This window comes from Dendrobium catenatum, unplaced genomic scaffold, assembly GCF_001605985.2.
Source record: "Dendrobium catenatum unplaced genomic scaffold, ASM160598v2 fragScaff_scaffold_858, whole genome shotgun sequence".
Classification (NCBI taxonomy): Eukaryota; Viridiplantae; Streptophyta; class Magnoliopsida; order Asparagales; family Orchidaceae; genus Dendrobium; species Dendrobium catenatum.
Genome location: NW_021319320.1, coordinates 342,672 through 361,613, shown reverse-complemented (window position 1 = coordinate 361,613; position 18,942 = coordinate 342,672). Strand labels below are relative to the sequence as shown.

At 35.2% G+C, this 18,942-nt stretch overlaps 1 protein-coding gene across 1 annotated transcript; it reads right to left on the bottom strand.

Annotated features, from left to right (window-relative positions):
* Positions 1-16,624: 16,624 nt before the first annotated feature.
* On the bottom strand, positions 16,625-18,532 carry LOC110099575 (pentatricopeptide repeat-containing protein At5g16640, mitochondrial-like). Its single transcript, XM_028697049.1, has one exon. It carries the CDS (start codon positions 18,530-18,532, stop codon positions 16,625-16,627), a length of 1,908 nt encoding a protein of 635 aa, XP_028552882.1.
* Between the last annotated feature and the right edge of the window lie 410 nt (positions 18,533-18,942).

Genomic DNA, 18,942 nt, shown 5'->3' with positions numbered 1-18,942 from the left:
CACCCAGCCAGAACAGCTGACTTGGTGTCCGCGCCCGTCGGCGGCCGGCGGCGGCGGCTTTCACGAGGGCGCCTGCAAGGAAGTTGCACAGGGAGGTGAGATGGCTTGAGAGCCCGGATGGCATGCGGCGACGGTAGCGATGCCCGTGGTGCAATGGCCGGTGAGGCGGCGGAGCGAACGGGGACGAGAGAGCGGTCGTAGAGATCCTAGGGTTGAGGAGCATGGAGATGGATGGCAGAAAGATGGAGAGAGTGGCGGCCTGGGATTTGTTGATAGTTTCCCGGGCGGGCTGGCGGTCGACTTGGACATTTGGGCATGATGTGTGAAGGTGTAGTTGTTGGGAGGCGGCAGGGTGATTGTGAGGAAAGCTCGACGGGACGCAGACTGGCATGCATGGCGGATGATGGATATTTCACGGGCTGTTCCTTCGACGGCGTGGAGGTGGAGAGCAGCCATGGGTGGGCGGCGACCGTGCGCAGGATATATCGCGGCGGTGGGATGCCGCGCGGCAAGATCTTTTTGGTTTTTGTTTAAGTGTCATTTTCTAATGTAAATTAAATTAAGAATTCTTCTAAGTAACATAATGCATCACAATCTTTATTTTAGATTAAGGCTTTTGTTTGACGACAGCTTTTCTTACTGCTTTTTAAACTAATTCTTTTTAGTACATAAATTTTTTAAATTTACAAAACATTTCTTTATACTAAAACGCCTGCATGTCGTCAAGACAATAAAAAAAGCTGTCTCACAATGAAACATCCAAATACTTATATACACATATGGTCGAAAAACCTGATTTACCACACAGGCTCTTCATTAAGGACATAATATTCTCATTTCATTGAAATAAAAACAAAGCGCTTTTTTACTTACATATTATAGCTTAATTCTTTATGCCTTTCATTATTTTTGTTTGAACAACTTACGCAGATTTACATACATAACTCTTTGCTAAACAGGCAATCATCCGGCCTAAGATCAGATAAAGTATTATCATGATCGGGCTCGTCCTCCCTAATTCTAATAATCATCACTAGAGCAGCTCTAACTTTCACATTCGCATGATTACTTCCGCTATACCATAACTAACCGCAAAATTGTTTAATTGAATTAAGTTTAAATAATATTGTCTAATTTTGTTTATCTTTAACAAAACCACAATTAATCTTGGCTTTACTATATGATAAACGACATATTATTTACAATTTTTAAATTCTAAAATCGATTTTTAAAAAAGTTATAAATTAACATTGAATTCTTTCTCTACTTTTACTGTAAATGGCTTTAAAGGACCGCATTCTATATTCTATCAGAAATAATAGTGTGCTAATTCTCAATGTTAATCTTAATCAAAATTTTGACTAATATTCTATCCAATTTTAAAATCTGTTGAACTTTACTTTAAATATTTACCATATATTAAATATACAAATCAAAATTATAACGGTGTTCCATCTCGATAATAAATCAAAGAATTTCGAAACTGTTTTATCTCAATAAAAAGATTATTCTTGGTCCTGATATATACATTCCATATTCATTGGCTTTTTTTTTTATCTAGTTACTCCTTCATCTTCACCTATAAATAAAAACAAATGACTCAACTATTATTGAATTACTTAACAAACTCATTAAATTCATTTCCAACAAATAATTATCATAAATCATAAATTTAAGTTGGGCGTTATGTATTTCTATTTACGAAAATAAAATTACTCAAAAATGGATGTTATAAAAACTATCATATTAAGGACTTCATTGTATGGACTTTCTTATTATTTTTAAAAAACTTTGTAATAAAATATTTTAAAATCTTTGCCTAAAGTTTTGAAAAACATTCCCGAACAAGGCTAAAACTCGATAATAAAAACTTTTCCCTACCTAAATACTTACTCATTTCTCAAAGATGAAACAACCTCAAAATGTTCAATGCTTCTATTAAATTATAAAGACAAATCGATAAAAAAGAATTCATCATCCATAAAAATGTACTAATACAACAAATTTCGCGATTCCTTAATTCAGTTTAGAAAGGTATATTCTTATATTCGGTCTTACTCACTAGTAAGTATAACTCTTTTACCATAATTAATTTCTTCTTAGGCTCTATATATATAATTCAATAATATCTATATATACTTATATATAATATATCCTATCAATGATATAACCCATCAGAAATTGGTATCTATTGAAGCTAAAGTCCAAAAGCATCCTAATACTTAAATCAAATAGGACAAAGTAAGTGAAATAATATATATGATTATGCACTAATAAACTTATAATTTAACTATAAGTATAACTAATCCCTAAGTAATATATTTTTCATTTTTTAAATCAAAAGTCAATTTTACACCTACACTTATTGTAGATAGGTTTAATACAAGAAATAACAAGGTTTATTGATTGAGATATTTATTATGAACTTTCAAATTTGAATTATAAATTTGATCATTCTAATATACTTCTAGATTGAGATATATTATCATATATTTTTGAAATTTTAAATTATCAATTTTTATTTTAGTTATCAAGTTAATCAATAGGTGATTTCACCATTACTTTAGGATAAACAAGAGTTTAAGCTGGAAAAAATTTGTTAAGTGTAAATTGTGTACTATTTTTTATGTTAAAATTTAATAAAACATTATTTTAGTTGTGTTTGTGTAACAAATATTCATGAGAAGGAAAAAATTCATAAGTGTTATTAAATGAGAACCATAACACCCACTAATTCCACACCATAGTGTTTCCATCTACAACATCCTAGCATCTAATTTAGAATTTGTGGCTCTGGCCGCTTTAGAATTTCATAAAAAATAATAATTTAGTGGAGCCATGGTTAGTGTCACAGTGCATTACAGCATCAGTGCACCAGAAATTAGCACCATAGCACTTTAGTCTTAGGAAATTATAGGCCAGAGCACCAAGCTTCATAATGTTGCAGTACCAGATTGCACTATCAAGTGTTGTAGTACTGAATTTTTTAGCACCATGGAGGAGTAGTTGAAAAAATGAGGACCTGTGCCGACTCAGCTAAAAGATAAGTTTGTTCTACCATTAACTGTGCCAGGTCAGCACAACACCACATTGGAACTCAATAGCACCTAGGCGGAAGTTCAACTTTTACAGTTGTGGTGCCTATACTTCAAGAGTTGTGACTCCTTAGGCCATTTATGTGCTTTTTATAAATAAATTTTCAATTCTTTTGCTAGAGAGTTCTATCATTTATCAATAGAGTCTTATACTTTTGAGTGTCTTTATTTAGTTTTCCCTTAGAGTAAAATCTCAAGGAGGCTAAGGAAATACAAGATACTTTCATTTGGAGATATTAGCCTATATTGTGTAAGCAATTCTATGTAGAACATTAATTGATCCTTTTGGATGACATTTATCTTTAATAATTCTCTTATATATATATATATATATATATATAAAATTGAAAATATATGACACGAATGTGAGTTGAACATAGTATTATAAATTTTATTTCTTAAAAATAGTGTAGAAATTGAAGAAGGAGAATATTAAGAATAATTGAGAAATAATAACTCATTTAATTAGGATTTATGCTTAAAATTATCATATTAGGATATCGAGAGTCGAGCGTTGGTTTCATGTACGTGTTAGACATTAAGATGGGAGATAATAATGTTGTCGAGAGTTTGACATCAATATTGTTGTGTAATAGTTGTTAGAAGCCGATGTTGAATGGCTTTGGTTGCGTTGTTGAGATGACATTGGACAAAGATGAGATGTTGACATGATGCAGGGATGTGATTTTAGGTATAGAAACTACAAACATCGAGTGTCAATGTTAGGACACCAGTAGACTTTGATTTTGAGATGGTCATGAAATGTGGATGTTGTGATGAATATTAGATGTTGATGTTGAGATGATATCAGACGTTGTTGTGAAACCCTTGTCGTTACCCTCAGAGAGAAAAGAAAATAGGAATGTTCGACAAATGAGGCATATTGAGCACGAGCGATTGATTTGGGGATGTGACAAAAGAAATAATAAAATTGGTTATTAAATTTTAGTAAATAAATTTTGAAATGCAAGATATTATATTTAAAAAAATCATAAAGTATTTAAGACATGCATGTTCCCATTTAAAATTGGACATGTCTGTAGCTTGTCTGACTCATGTTAGAGGCTTCTAAGACGCATGTCGTGTAACGCCTGTTAGGTATCGAGCACTGCATTTCACTTTAGCGATTGTTTCGAACTATCAAACAAGTATGTTCATGAACATATATAGCGAGAGTTGTTGAGCTACCAAACGAGGCTATTCGTGAACATATATAGTAAGGGTTTTCAAACTATCAAACAAGCATATGCACGAACACATCTAGCAAGCATATTTGAACTACCAAACGAGTTCGTTCACAAGCATACAAACCAGCAATAATTCTTCTTATAAGAAAGCTTGTTCTATAATAATTGATTATTGTAATTTTAAATTATAATAAACATAAAGTATTAAAATTAGATTTATTAAATTCTTGTATCAAACAAGATTCGAACTCCTAACGAGCTTCATATTGAGCTTCATATCGATCATGTTCTTGAGTTTCAGATGGTGTTATTCATGAATATAAATGAGCTAAACACATGGTTGTTCTAGTTTGTTTGATTACTTAAGTAAATGATCACGAACAGATTTTTATGGACATGAGTTTGGAGCAGCTTATCGAACACTCAGTCGTTTACAACCCTAAGGGAGACGTCCTGAACTCTCCCAATGTTCTGAAGACTGTGAAAACTATACCTCAAACCCATGCAATAATACAAAAATCATAAAAAACAAGAGCATAAACCTTTGTAATAAATACAAGACAGGTAATCATGAGCAGCTCATTTACAGACAAAATGGCCGCTAAGCTTCACACCATGTAATAATGCCGTGAAGGGAGGAGAAGAACAAAACCAATGGAGAAGCATGCAGTGCGAGTCCTTTTCTTGATGTGTAATGTTAACCGTATTTATTTAAGAATATTTAAAGTAGCTTCATATCCAACTATGGGAACACAAAATGATTGTTTGATTTTTTTTTAATACTTTTCTATAGCCACAAATTTTATTTTTTTTAAATTCAATGGTAATCACCATTTTTTTAAAATTAGATTTATATGAGAATTTGATTCTTTATAGAACACAATAAAGAAAAATAATTCATGTTGCTAGCAAGTTATAAAGGATCGAGTTTGATCATAGTTATATATCGGGAGGGAAAGATTGTATCATGATATTCTGATATAAATTATATCAAAATGAACTTCAAAGTTACTGGATTTGCTTTAAGATTAGTACTATATATTTAATAATTTATATTTTACACTAATCTTAAAGCGAACATAATAATATTCAAATGCATCCTGATATAACTTCTCTATATTTGGCTTAACTTTATTCTTCTTCGATGTGTATTTATTTGACTGATAAAAATGAATAGGTTTTCTGATATATTAAAGGTTCGATTGAAATTGTTTTTCTAATAATTTATTTTCTTAGATTTCAATCATAATTTTTATTTGATCAATGCTTTTAATCAATTTTTGTGCTAGGAAGCTGCTTTTGTTAGTAGCTTTTTAAAAAGTTATTTTCCTTACAATAAATTTACAATCACTTTTATTAAAAAGCTGCATGAAAATGTCCTAAATGGACTCTAAATCTATTATTGGTCGCTCTCGTTATCATTTATGTGATGATTTTAATATACTTGATATGTCCTCAAAAAATTATCTTGATCGGGCATGAATCTCGATGCAAAATCAAGTTGGAAACTTACGAAATTAAAATTGGGACAATCCGAACTCCGATTTCAGTAAACTTACAGTCGAATTGAGTGTCTCGGAAATACAAATCCAACGACACCAAATTCGACTCAATCCGAGCCAAAATGAGTACAAATTAAGGACCCAAAGTGCTGTTGGAAGCTTCATACCACAATTTGGGTTACCAAACGGTTTCCAAACATTACGTGCTTATAGTCGAATCGAGCAGCTCGACGAGACGAATCTAACGAGCCCAAGATTGCTGAATTTCAACATTATTAAGGCCTTCAAATGTCTGACAAACGGTGCATGATCAAGGGATTCAATATCGGTCGTCCATCCAACCACTCCCCATTTACCCTTGATCTCTCACCTATTTACGGGCAATGCCACTCCAGAAATCTATAAATAGACCCCTCATTTCTCTTGAAAGAGAACCGGAGAAAGAAGAAAGAAGAGAATGAAGAGAATGAAAAATCTCCTACTGGACCAATCTTAGTTTATGAAACAAATTATTTAAAAACAGTAACATAGGGCTATACTCTAATAAATTAGAATTTAAACCTTTAATTCACAAATTTATAGAATTAAACAAAATTATATAATTAAATAAAATTTTCCTTAATTGCCCTCTTCTCTCTCCTAACTTATATTCCTTTTAAATCTAATCTCTCTTTTTCTTTTTAATAATTTCATTATAGTAACTTCTCCTTTTTACATGTATCTCATCTTATTATATTAATTAATTAATATTTAAAAAAAAATAAAAAAGATATTTATTTTTAGAATCATATAATATATATAGAATAAATTAAAATTTCTATTGCGCTTATATCAATATAAATTATATAAATTTAAAATTAATTCTATAAAAAAATTGATCAAAACATTAAATTTTTTTTTTCATTTAAATTCTTCAAAATTTATTTAATTAAATTTTAGCTAAAACATAGACAAATAGTGTACCTAACAGCCAAAAAAAAAAAGAATAGAAAATCATTTAATAACGCATAGAATCTTCACGATATTCTCTCTCTCCATCATTCTTCTAAAGAAACTCCCCATAATGCGACACGTGGCAAAAAGCTTTGCCAGCCACCGAAGAGGACAAAAGCGGGTCGCCGACTTCGGGCCAGACTTGACCCGATCGGCTCTCCAGCTAAAAGCCAAATTTACTTTCCAACATAGGCGAGATGCAGTGCGGGTGTTAGACGAAATGCCCCAAAGAAGCACGATGTGGGGTCCAGCCTAAGGCATGCGCGGGTGACCGGTCGACCGGTCGGTTGGGGGGGATTTGGGCCGGATTTTGCGAGTGGACCGATGCTTGATAGTGGATTCTGGACCTCTGGTTCACCAGCCGAGCTCGAGCAGGTCATTTGCGCCCAAATCGGGCTCAAATTTGGGTCCAAGCCCACAATTTAGCCGATAACTCGAGCTCAATTCGACTCTTTTACACCTCTAGCTCTGACTGAGATCTCATTAGGAGTTCTGTAGTCAATATTATTTCAAATTAATATGTGATAAAAATTAAAAATTAAAAATTTAAATTCATATTTCATAAAGCTTTTTTCTCTATTGTGTCTTGTTAAGAATAAAATTCTCATTTAGATATAATAAAGTAATTATGTCATTTATAATATTTTGTAACCAAGTCTATTAGATCTACTTCTATCTTTCTTAACATAAGCTAAACCTAATACATCTACTCTTAGCTAGGTCATTGAAAGGCTGCCGTTTTATGTGACCAAGCCATCTAAGGTTACTCTCTCTAATCTTATCTTCCACTGGTGCTACTCAAATCTTTTCATGTATATGCTCGTTTCATATCCTATCTCTAAGAGTAAAGCCATTCATCCACTTAAACATCCTTGTCTCTGCAACATTCAATATTATCTTCTTTTAATGGCCAATATTCTGCACCATAAAGCATTGCAGGTCTCACCACCATCTTATAGAATTTTTCCTAATGTTTGAGAATTGAGAGGAACTTTTCTATCATACAACAAGCCCAATGCATTTCTCCACTTCAACCATCCAACTCGAATTATACTAATAATATCCATATATTTTTCCATCACTCTGAACAATAGACTCAAGATATAAAAAACATGTACTTTCATGAATGACTTGATCGCCCAAAGTAAGAATCACCCCCCCCACCCCAATTGATCTATTACTATACAAATTAAACTCCATATATTCGGTATTAGATTTACTCAAACGAAAACCTTTAGACTCTAAGGTTGATCTCCATAATTCGAGAAATTATTCTGTGCGGACACCAAACGTAGATCTACATCCGAATACCAACCAAAATAAGCCACATTAGCGATACCTCAGCCCGATACCGAGCGGTACCAAGCCCTGGACTTAGATATCTAGACGGGGATCAGCTTTCGCACATAATAATTTTTCCCTTAATTCAAGATTACTTCCAACTCCCTCTCTAGTCTTATCAATAAGAAGAATAATATAAGCAAAAAACATACATCATAGGGTACAATCTCTTGCAAATGTCTAGTGTGAACATTCATGATCAAAGCAAAAAGATATGAGCTTAAAGCTAATCCTTTGATGTAATCCAAACATGAAAGACTAGACGTTTTTAAGACGTTTGAAAAAAATCTTTTCAAACGATAAAAATCAAAAGATAATATTTTATAAAAAACATATACATATTTGAAGTCAACAATTCAACTTCACACAACTTTGCCCAACGTATAACCCAAAAGAAATGTTGATGAGCTTCCAGCCCATCATTATCAAGCCAATAAAGGCTTTCATTATATCAATAAAGACAAAGGCACTCTAGAATTTTGCTACGTTGCCTAATCTACAGTTCATTAAATTTTTGATAAATTGACATCTCAGTATTATCTCTCTCTCTAGATAAAGAAAGAAAAAAGAATCAAAATGATCTCTCAAATTTTTATGGAACAACACGTGGAGTCGGTTACATGAAACCTTTTTTCTCCATCGTGTCTGATTAAGAGTCAAATTCTCTTTTAGATCTAATAAAGAAATGTCATTTCTAATATTTTCTAACCAAGTCTTTTTAAGTCTACCTCTACCTTTCGTAACATAGGTTAAATCTAATACATTTATTATCTTAATTGCGAAGTCATCAGAAGGCTGTCGTTTTTGTGACCAAACCATCTAAGACGGCTCTCTCTAATCTTATCTACCGTTGGAGCTACTCCAACCTTTTTCACGTATATACTCATTTCGTATCATGTCTCTAAGAGTAAAGCCACTCTGTTTTAGTAAAATGCTGATAAATACAAAATCTCTATTTTCATTTAGAGTGTTGAAGTCATTAAAGTTAATCGTATTTTCACAATCTAATTGAAAAGCTTAGCAAAATATCTCATCCCTCAATGCTTTATAAAAGATCAACATAATCTCAAACTATATTAAAAGTTCATTTTGATCCGCCAACTCTTTGAAGAGGAATCACAATAATTCTATCATGAGTTTATTCTGATTCATTTTTAAAGATTTGAGGGACCAAAACAGCAAATATAAATGAAAAAACTTGCAGCGATATATGGAATGCTGCAAGACCACTCTCTTGACTTCTCGCTGCAGAGCATTTCTTAGCGATTCTGCAAACGCCATGGAATGATTTCTTGTACCAAATGTTTAGCTACGATTGAAAGTGCAGAAATTATGTAAACTTGCAATGGTAGAAATTGCTGCAATCCTGAAGAATGGAGTATTGCATACTGCAAAAAATTTATGCGCGTGATAGCAAGCCATGATTTCTACTTCAAAGCTTATATTTTTTAGGGAGAATGGTAACTTGATTGATTGGACAACAGCAGGGGCAAAAGGAGAAGTCGCGTTAGGAGAAGTTGTGAAAAGCTAGGTTTTTGAGATTTAGGGGAGACTTATGGCCGCAGTTGATACGACTGTTATATGAACATTTAAACCAGCAGAAATTCTACCTAAAAAAGCCAAACTTCCAAAAGCTTAAGGTTACAACTCGGCAATCTAGAAACAACTCTACCAAGATCATCAAATTTTGTCGGAATCTGCAAGCAACAAGTTAGAGAGGCTAGGCCAGGTGATAAAATCCGAGTGCTACAATTGGAGGGATCAAATCCAGAAGAAAGAGAAGAGGAGAGAAAAAAAAGAGGACCTAGGTGAGATTGAGATAATAAGAGTAATAATTATAATATCTTAAACTCTCAATTATCGAGATATTGTTCCCTTTGGCCTAACGATTTCACGATTTTGTCTCATTTATGTAATTTCTCAAGACTTCACTCATCCTAGTTAGGGGTGTCAATTTCAAGTTTTGGGTTGGGTTCGGTTCGAATCCGAAATTGACCCGTGTTCAAACATGTTCACCCGAACCCAATCCGGTTTTGCAAACGGGTCGAAAATACGAACCCAGATCGACCCGTCAAGTTAACAAGTTGACCCGACCCGACACTGTTTTTGTAAACCTGGGACACGGGCGAGGCATTGCAGCAACGACGCACTCAGCGTTGGCAGTGACAAGGTTGGAATGTCATTAAAGGAGGCGTTGGATGCGGGACGGTGAGGCGAGGCAACGCTGGTGATAGCAAGTCTGCGACCGCGGACACCGAAACTGCTGTATTCTCGTCACTCGTCAACGAGCACTGGGCGGGCAGGCAGGCGCGACGCGTAGGCAGTTGCGATGCGGGCGGGCAGACGGGTCAATCCCATTCATTCCCGGGTTTCCGAATCAACTCGAACCCGACCCGATTTTTGAAATAGGTTGGTTTGTTGAACTTGAACCCAACCTGTTTTTTCAAATGGGTTGACCGTAACCCAAATTTTTCGAGTCGGATTCGAGTCGAGTTTTCAGACGGTATCAAATATTGACACCCTTAATCCTAGATGTGCTCCTACACCTCCTATACGACACGTTTAATTTGGAAGCTTCTAATAAAATTTCAAACGTTTAACCAAAAACCTCCTTGATGTTCAAGATTTTAACTTCACTTTCTTAAGAGGTTTCAAAACAGCTAACATAACTTCGATATTTTATCAATGAATCAACTACTAGTTTCAAGTTAACGCGCGCAAGGGTCTTAGTTGGTTGTTATACACCATGAATGGACATTACCAAATGTCACTAAAAATCAAATCTCAATAATCCAAAGTCCAAACAATTATTATGTCAGAAATCTGAATTGGTTAGCGTAGTTTAGAAAAATACTAGAACATATTCTTGGCTGCTACATGGTAAATAGCAAATCTTAAATGTTTACGTAGAGCAAACATAATGAAATTTGATTAGACTTTAAGCCACAAGAGGCACAGGTTGCTGCATAAGAACAACCTGACAGAGATAGCGATACATTATTACAAATATTCCTTATGGCATCCAAATTCAAAGGCCTCAATCTTTCTAAACTAATCTAATTAAGACTTCATTTGAGACGGTTTTTTTACTATGTTTTTCAAGCAATTTTCTAGTACAAAAATTGTACTAAAAATTGCTTTAAAAAACGGCAAAAAGCTGTCTCAAATGAAGCCTAAGAAAGCTAACGAGATTACAGTTCAAAATTGTATCAATAAATTCCGATATATGGCGATAGAAATCTGAAGATTCATTACCCTGAAGAACACCAAGGCTTCTAGAATCTAGGACAACTTATTGCAATCATAATTTTTATTTGATTATTATATTTTCGTTGCTTAAAAAAAAATGGTACTAGGAAGCTAATTTCCATAACAATTTTTAAAAAATTTACTTTCTTCACAACAGCTTTATATCACGTATTTTCACAATCTAATTGAAAAGCTTAGCAAAATATCTCATCCCTCAATGCTTTATAAAAGATCAACATAATCTCAAACTATATTAAAAGTTCATTTTGATCCGCCAACTCTTTGAAGAGGAATCACAATAATTCTATCATGAGTTTATTCTGATTCATTTTTAAAGATTTGAGGGACCAAAACAGCAAATATAAATGAAAAAACTTGCAGCGATATATGGAATGCTGCAAGACCACTCTCTTGACTTCTCGCTGCAGAGCATTTCTTAGCGATTCTGCAAACGCCATGGAATGATTTCTTGTACCAAATGTTTAGCTACGATTGAAAGTGCAGAAATTATGTAAACTTGCAATGGTATAAATTGCTGCAATCCTGAAGAATGGAGTATTGATACTGCAAAGAATTTATGCGGGTGATAGCAAGCCATGATTTCTACTTCAAAGCTCATATTTTTTAGGGAGAATGGTAACTTGATTGATTGGACAACAGCTGGGGCAAAAGGAGAAGTCGCGTTAGGAGAAGTTGTGAAAAGCTAGGTTTTTGAGATTTAGGGGAGACTTATGGAAACTGTTATATGAACATTTAAACCAGCAGAAATTCTACCTAAAAAAGCCAAACTTCCAAAAGCTTAAGGTTACAACTCGGCAATCAACAACTAGAAACAACTCTACCAAGATGATCAAATTTTGTCGGAATCTGCAAGCAACAAGTTAGAGAGGCTAGGCCAGGCGATAAAATCCGGAGCTACAGTTGGAGGGATCAAAATCAGAAGAAAGAGTAGAGAAAATAAGGATCTCGATGAGGGTGAGATAATAAGAGCAATAATTATAACATCATAAGCTCTCAATTATCGAGATATTGTTCGCTTTGGCCCAACGATTTCACAGTTTTGTCTCATTTATGTAATTTCTCAAGAGTTCACTCATCCTAGGTAGGGGTGTCAATTTCAGATTTTGGTTCGGGTACGGGTCGAACCTGAAACTAATCTGGGTTCAAACATGTTCGATTCAGTTTTGCAAACGGGGTCGAAAATATGAACCCGGACCAGACCCATCGGGTTATCAAGTTGACCCGACCCGACATAGTTTTTGTAAACCTGGGATTTGAGGCAAGGCATTGCAGGCGATGGTGCACTCTACGCTGGCAGTGACACGGTTGGAACATCGTCAAAGAAGGTGTTGGACGCGGGATGGCGAGGCGAGGCAGCACCGACGACGGCAAGTCTGCGACCTCGGACAAGGAAATCACGGTAGCATCGTTACTCGTTAATGGGCACTGGGCAAACGTGATGGACAGGCGGGCAGGCAGGGGATGCGCGCGCAGGCAGACGCGACGCGGTCGGGCAGACGGTTCAATCCGGGTCATTCCCGAGTTTTCGGGTCAACCCGAACCCGACCTAATTTTTCAAGCAGATTGGTTTGTTGAACCCGAACTCAACCTATTTCTCTACGGGTTGACCCAAATCCAAAATTTTCGGGTCAAGTTTTGGAGCTGTGTCAAATATTAACACTCCTAATCCTAGGTGTGCTCCTATATGAGCAGGGCGGAACCAACCAACCCTAATTTTTAGGGGATAAACTTATAAGATGTATATTTTGGGGGTCCAGAGGGCGGGGTTCGACTTGCCGGAACAAATTTTGATTTGTAGGATACTTTTGGAATTCAATGATGAATTCTCTTTACTATTTGTTAGAGGCAATTACCTAAAAGATCATAGTATTTTAAAATTTTAAAGGGGGCAATTGCCTAAAAATCATTGTATAAATGAATAAAGAAAGATAAATACGTTTAATTTTGCGGCTTCTTATAAAATTCCAAAACGTTTAACCAAAAACATCCTTGAAGTTCAAGATTTTAACTTCACTTCTTAAGAGGTTTAGAGGTTTCAAAACAGCTAACATAACTTCGATATTTTAGTAATGAATCCAAAAGGATCATAAATATTGCTTAGGCAACACATATATTAACAGGATAAGTTTTCTACAGTTGGAAACAAACAAATTATATTAAAGCAAGTGAGGGTTTGAGTTTAGTCATTGATAACAAATTAGCTTTAATGTTATAGAGTTTTGGGAGAAATAAGAAAATGGAATTTGAACACTAGAAGAAATAATTTTTTACTAAGCTCCGACAAAGAAAAAAAGCCTGATCCTTTGTCAACTCATTACCACAAAGAGAAAGAACAGAGGTCGAGCTATCGATAAGTAAAGCTGAAATAAGTTGATTGTTCTGATTTTATGATATTCGAACAAAAGGCTTATACAACAGTAGCAGAAGCTTAAAAGGCCATGAAAGGATAAAAGCTGAAGAATTTCCTTAAATTATTGAATACAAAGATAAGAGAAAGCATGTACATATAGAAGATCAGAGAGCCTGCTCTAGGAAATAAATTAAGTACATTAAGGCTTCGTTGGAGACGACTTTGTTACTGTCTTTTAAAGCAGCTTTTAGTAAAAAAGTCGTCCCAAACAAAGCCTAAGTTGAGAGTTTGCAGGTCATCAAGGAAATCAAGTTGCTAAAATGGGATTGAAAAGTGAAAGAATTAAGTGGTTTAATGAATAGATCAGCAAGCTAACATGTGGATGGAAAATTGGCAGGCCCATTAGCACCTATCTGAATTCATTCAGGAACAACCTGGCAATATTAATCACTTTACTGTTTACATGTTATGGAAAATCAATATACTTCACAAATATATGCTTGCAAATTTCATTCGAGTTTTTTTTTTAAACCGCTCATGGGAAGCGCCCGATGCGGACTTTAGCTCCCCCCCAATCAATCTCGATTTGTTTGATACATTCATGGTAAACGGATCGTCTTGTGATCAAACATCTACCCAAACCTGCATTACAAAATCCGTTTAATATTAAAATTTCTTTACAACAACAACAACAAGCCTTTATCCCACTATGTTGGGTCGGCTACATGAGTCCCTTTTATCGATTATGTCCTGTTAAAAGTCAAATTCCCATCTAAATATAATAAAGAAAGGTCATTTTTAATATTTTTTAACTAAGTCTTTTTAGGTCTACCTCTACCTTTCTTAACATAAGTCAAATATAATACATTTACTTTCCTAACCGGGTCATCAGAAGACTGTTGTTTTATGTGACCAAAGCATCTAAGTCGACTCTCTCTAATGTTATCTTCCACTGGAGCTACTCCAACCTTTTCATGTATATGCTCATTTTGTATCTTGCCTCTAAGAGTAAAGCCACTCATCCACCTGAGCATCCTCATCTCTGGCTCTCTGCAATACTTAACTTGATATTATGCTTCTCTTTTAATGGCCAACATTCTACACCATAAAGCATTGCATGGCTCACTACCATCTTAGAGCTTAAAATGTTCTTCCTTGGGTGTTGACAATGGTTTGTCCCCAAGACAACATGCTTCATCTAAGATATCGAGGTGTACATTCATTAGGATATTGAAATACCATCAGAAAATGGACAACTTCAGTACCAAGAAAGTGTTGTATCGAACTGAGGTCCTTCATATGAAATTTATGTGGAAGAACTATTCAAGAGCAACATTTGCATTATCATCATTGCCTGCTATGATCATGTAATCTACATAGATGAGCCTGGATCTAAAAGAATCACCAAAAATTCAGCCTTAGATTGAAAAAAGTCATTTTGCTGAATGTTTTCAGAAAATTTATGAAACCAGTTCTAAGAATTTCTCAAGTAAATCTCAATAAAGGAAAGCATTTTGGACATCCTTTGATGTAATGGCTAATTTTGGGCATGGCTACAACAAGCAAACAATGAACTGTAGTTAACCTGACCAGAAAAGTATAAGTTTCCTTGCGATCAATCCATTTCGCTACCAGTACCATTCAATTTTCCCAACAGAATTAAGTTTATACACTAATTTGCAAATAGTGGGATTATGATGGGAAGGAAGTGGTATGGCGTCCAAATCTAGTTTTATTCAAGAGCCTTCAATCCTGTAGCATAGCTCCCTACTGCTTTGAATCAACACTGCCTATTCCTAACTCGAAGGTTCCACAAGTATAGCAATAACACAAACAAAATTCTAATATATTGGTCAGAGTTCTGCATAAATGGTGCAACGTATTAGAAAATGAAGCGTGCCTGGATAAGAGCAATCATGGCAGTATTGTAAGATGATAATCTTGGAGCTTGACACTTAGGCTTCGTTTGGACTGCTTTCTTACTGCTTCTTAAAACAACTTTTCAGTATAAAAATTAATTTTTTTGTACCGAAAAATTGATTCAAAAAGCAATAAGAAAGCATCCCAAACGAATTCTTAGTTGATTTATTTGATGAGAATGACGAGTGGTAAGAGATTTTTTGAACAGGCATGTAGCCAACAAATACATAATGAGTGGATTTTTGATCAAATTTGAACAAGTATGTACCCTGATATTGTTGTTTTTGTTGTTATGTACCCTGAGCAATCTTCTAATCATCCAGCCTTCTAATGAATAAGATCATGAAGTCTCCATATTCAGAAAGAGAAGACAGGCATCTTGACGTCCAACTACTAAATCAATCTTATGATGATTAAATCCAGCATTCGGTAGATATCTCTTATCAGTCACATATCATAACAGTGTATCAGATTAATAGCTACGTGATAGGAAATACTTGAGTTCGCAAGTAAACCTTACAGGAAATACTTGAGTTTGCAAGCAAACCAAATAATAATCGGTAAAAATGCCAGAAAAATAAAAGAACTTTGGTGGAAACAATAAAAAAATACAGTAGATAATCTTATAGGAATCAAAGTGAAGCCAGAACAAAACAAACATACAACTGATCCTATATTCTAGAGAAGGATCGTTCAGAGCAAAGAACTGCTCATAGAAGTCTCCTCCCATGTTGGTTTGGAAAAGTTCTATTATGCAGTCCTTGAATTGAAGGAGACAGTCTTATTCCGCCTCCTGTATATGCGAACTGGCCCAACAAGGGCCGGTTTGGGCGGTTCAGGCAGAACCATATTACTATATCACCAAAACTAGCAGCTGATTCAACTTTACTTTCACATCAAACAGAACTTATTTACATAAAAGAATAATAATAAGAAAAAAATCAAGGATGCTCTTCACTTATCAATCTATTCTACTGTCCCTAATTGTAAGGAATAAGAAACTATTTTCTTATATATCCAGTCTCTTCTAGGCTTATGATTGGAGGCAAGTCCTTGTTTAATAGCCACAGAATATACTCCAGCAGCCTCTAACAATCTCCCTTGTCTGTTAAACTCATCAATCAAGATGCTAAGTGAAAACTTACTAGGCATGGTTTCTCTATTAATCATAAGGCTTAGAACACCTAATGCATCATCTACCCTACCATCACCACATAAAATACAAAGGACTACATTGTAAGTCATTACCCTTGGAGAATGCCCATCTTCAATCATTTTCTTCAAATAACTTATTGCTGTATCAATCTCTCCCCCTTCAGCAAGCGCCTGAACCAGCAAGCAATAAGTATAAGTTGATAGCCCAAAATCCTTATCTTTAATCTCTTCAAAAAGTTCTTTAGCTTCTTTCAATTCTTCACCATTACAAAGATCTCTTATAAGCCTGTTCATGGCATGATCATCTGGCTGAAAACCAGCCTCCCTCATTTTCCTAAAAGTCCATAAAGCTGCATGAATCTCGCCGCATTTTAAAAGCCCCAAGAACAATGAATTATAACTAGTAATATCCAGCATGAAATTATACCCTTCCATTTCTTTCAAAAGATGAAAGGATTTCAAAGGCCTGCCCTCTTTACAATATCCATTGATAAGGCAATTGTGAGTGGCATTAGTTGAAGTTAGACCCAATTTCAGAGCTTCCTCAAGTAGTTCCTTGGCATCATCAGTTCTCCAAACCTTACAGAACCCATCCATGACAAAGGTGAAAGAATAGATATCAGGACCTTCTTTAAACTTCTTCAACTTGTTCAGTAACTGCAAAGCTTCCTCAACCTTACCTACATAGCATAGTCCATAGATCAAAGAGTTGTAGTTCCTGAGTGTGGGTTCACATCCAACCCTACCCATGATGTCAAAAACCTCATAAGCCTTCTTCAATCTTCCTTTCTTGCAAAGACAGCTAATTAAACCAGTGAATGTGTAACTATTTGGGTGCATTCCCTTCTGCAACATTACATCCAAAACCTCCATTGCTTTTTCCGGATTGTTCTTCTTAAGAAAACACTGTATCATTGTTGATAGTGACCGAGAATCTGGAGACAATCCCTGAGATGAAAATTCGGAGAACAAAGCTTCAGCGGATTCGTATTCACCGGCTTTTACTAAAGCCATGAGAATGTCATTGTAGTCAGAAACAGAGAATTGTTTATCATCAAAGTCAAAAAGATCAAGAACTTTGGCGCTTTCCTCATCTGGCAAACTTATGATCTTCTTGACAAGATCAACTACATTAAATCTATTTCCTTTCCTTCCCAAACCCATAAAAAACCCATCTTTTGCATATAAATTCCCCAAATCTTTCTCGTTTTGTTGAATTCCCTCAAATTTCTCAACGGCATTGGAAACGTCTAATTCAAAATTTTTATTCTCGTCCAGTGAGCAGGTATCTTCTTTATAAGCAACTCCGAGTTCTTCAAAATCCAATAAAGCGACATTTTCTTTGATTTCAAATTCTCGGGTTTTCGCGGAAAATTCATCGTTTTCATCCGCTTCCTCGAAAACCCTAGAATTACGGGACTCTTCGAATTGAGAAAAGCGAGCATTTTTGTCAACCCCATCAACCAATTCGACTTCTTGCTTCGCGGGTAGTTCGCTGTCCCTGTTAAAGGCTATAACTTTGCGCGAGTTTGCTCGAGGTTCTCCATGGAAGAAAGAAAAGACTTGAAGAAGAAAAATGTTACCTTTGTGGTGTTCGGAGAAAAGCGAGCTCCTCTGTTTTGAAGAGAGGGTGAAGAAGGGGGAATGACGATGAGACCTGTGGTGCAGGACGAAGAAGGGAGGGTTGGCGAAGGATAAGGTTAAGTAAGCTTGAGGCATAACGAAGATGAACGGATCGAGAGCAAAACTTCGGTCTTTACAGGGAACTTTTATTACGTACTGAGGATTGTTACTCAATTTTTGCTTTGATCGTTATTGTTAGGTATTATTTGATAATAATAAGGAATAGTGTTATGTGAAGATCAACATCGAATAATATCGAGCAATTCAAAAAAATATTTAGTTTTTTAGAAAAAACTCGGTATTTTTTGGGATTACTCGGTATTACTCCGTATTTTTTCTTCACATAATGGTATTTCTCGTTATTGTCGGTATTGCTCGGTATTTGCTCGGTATTTCTCGTTTTGTGCCTGCGATCTTAGTGCCGGCCGAGCGTAGCTCTACGTACGTTCACCGGACGTAATAAAAGTTCCTTTATAGGCACGTCATAGATCACAAAAAATTCACAT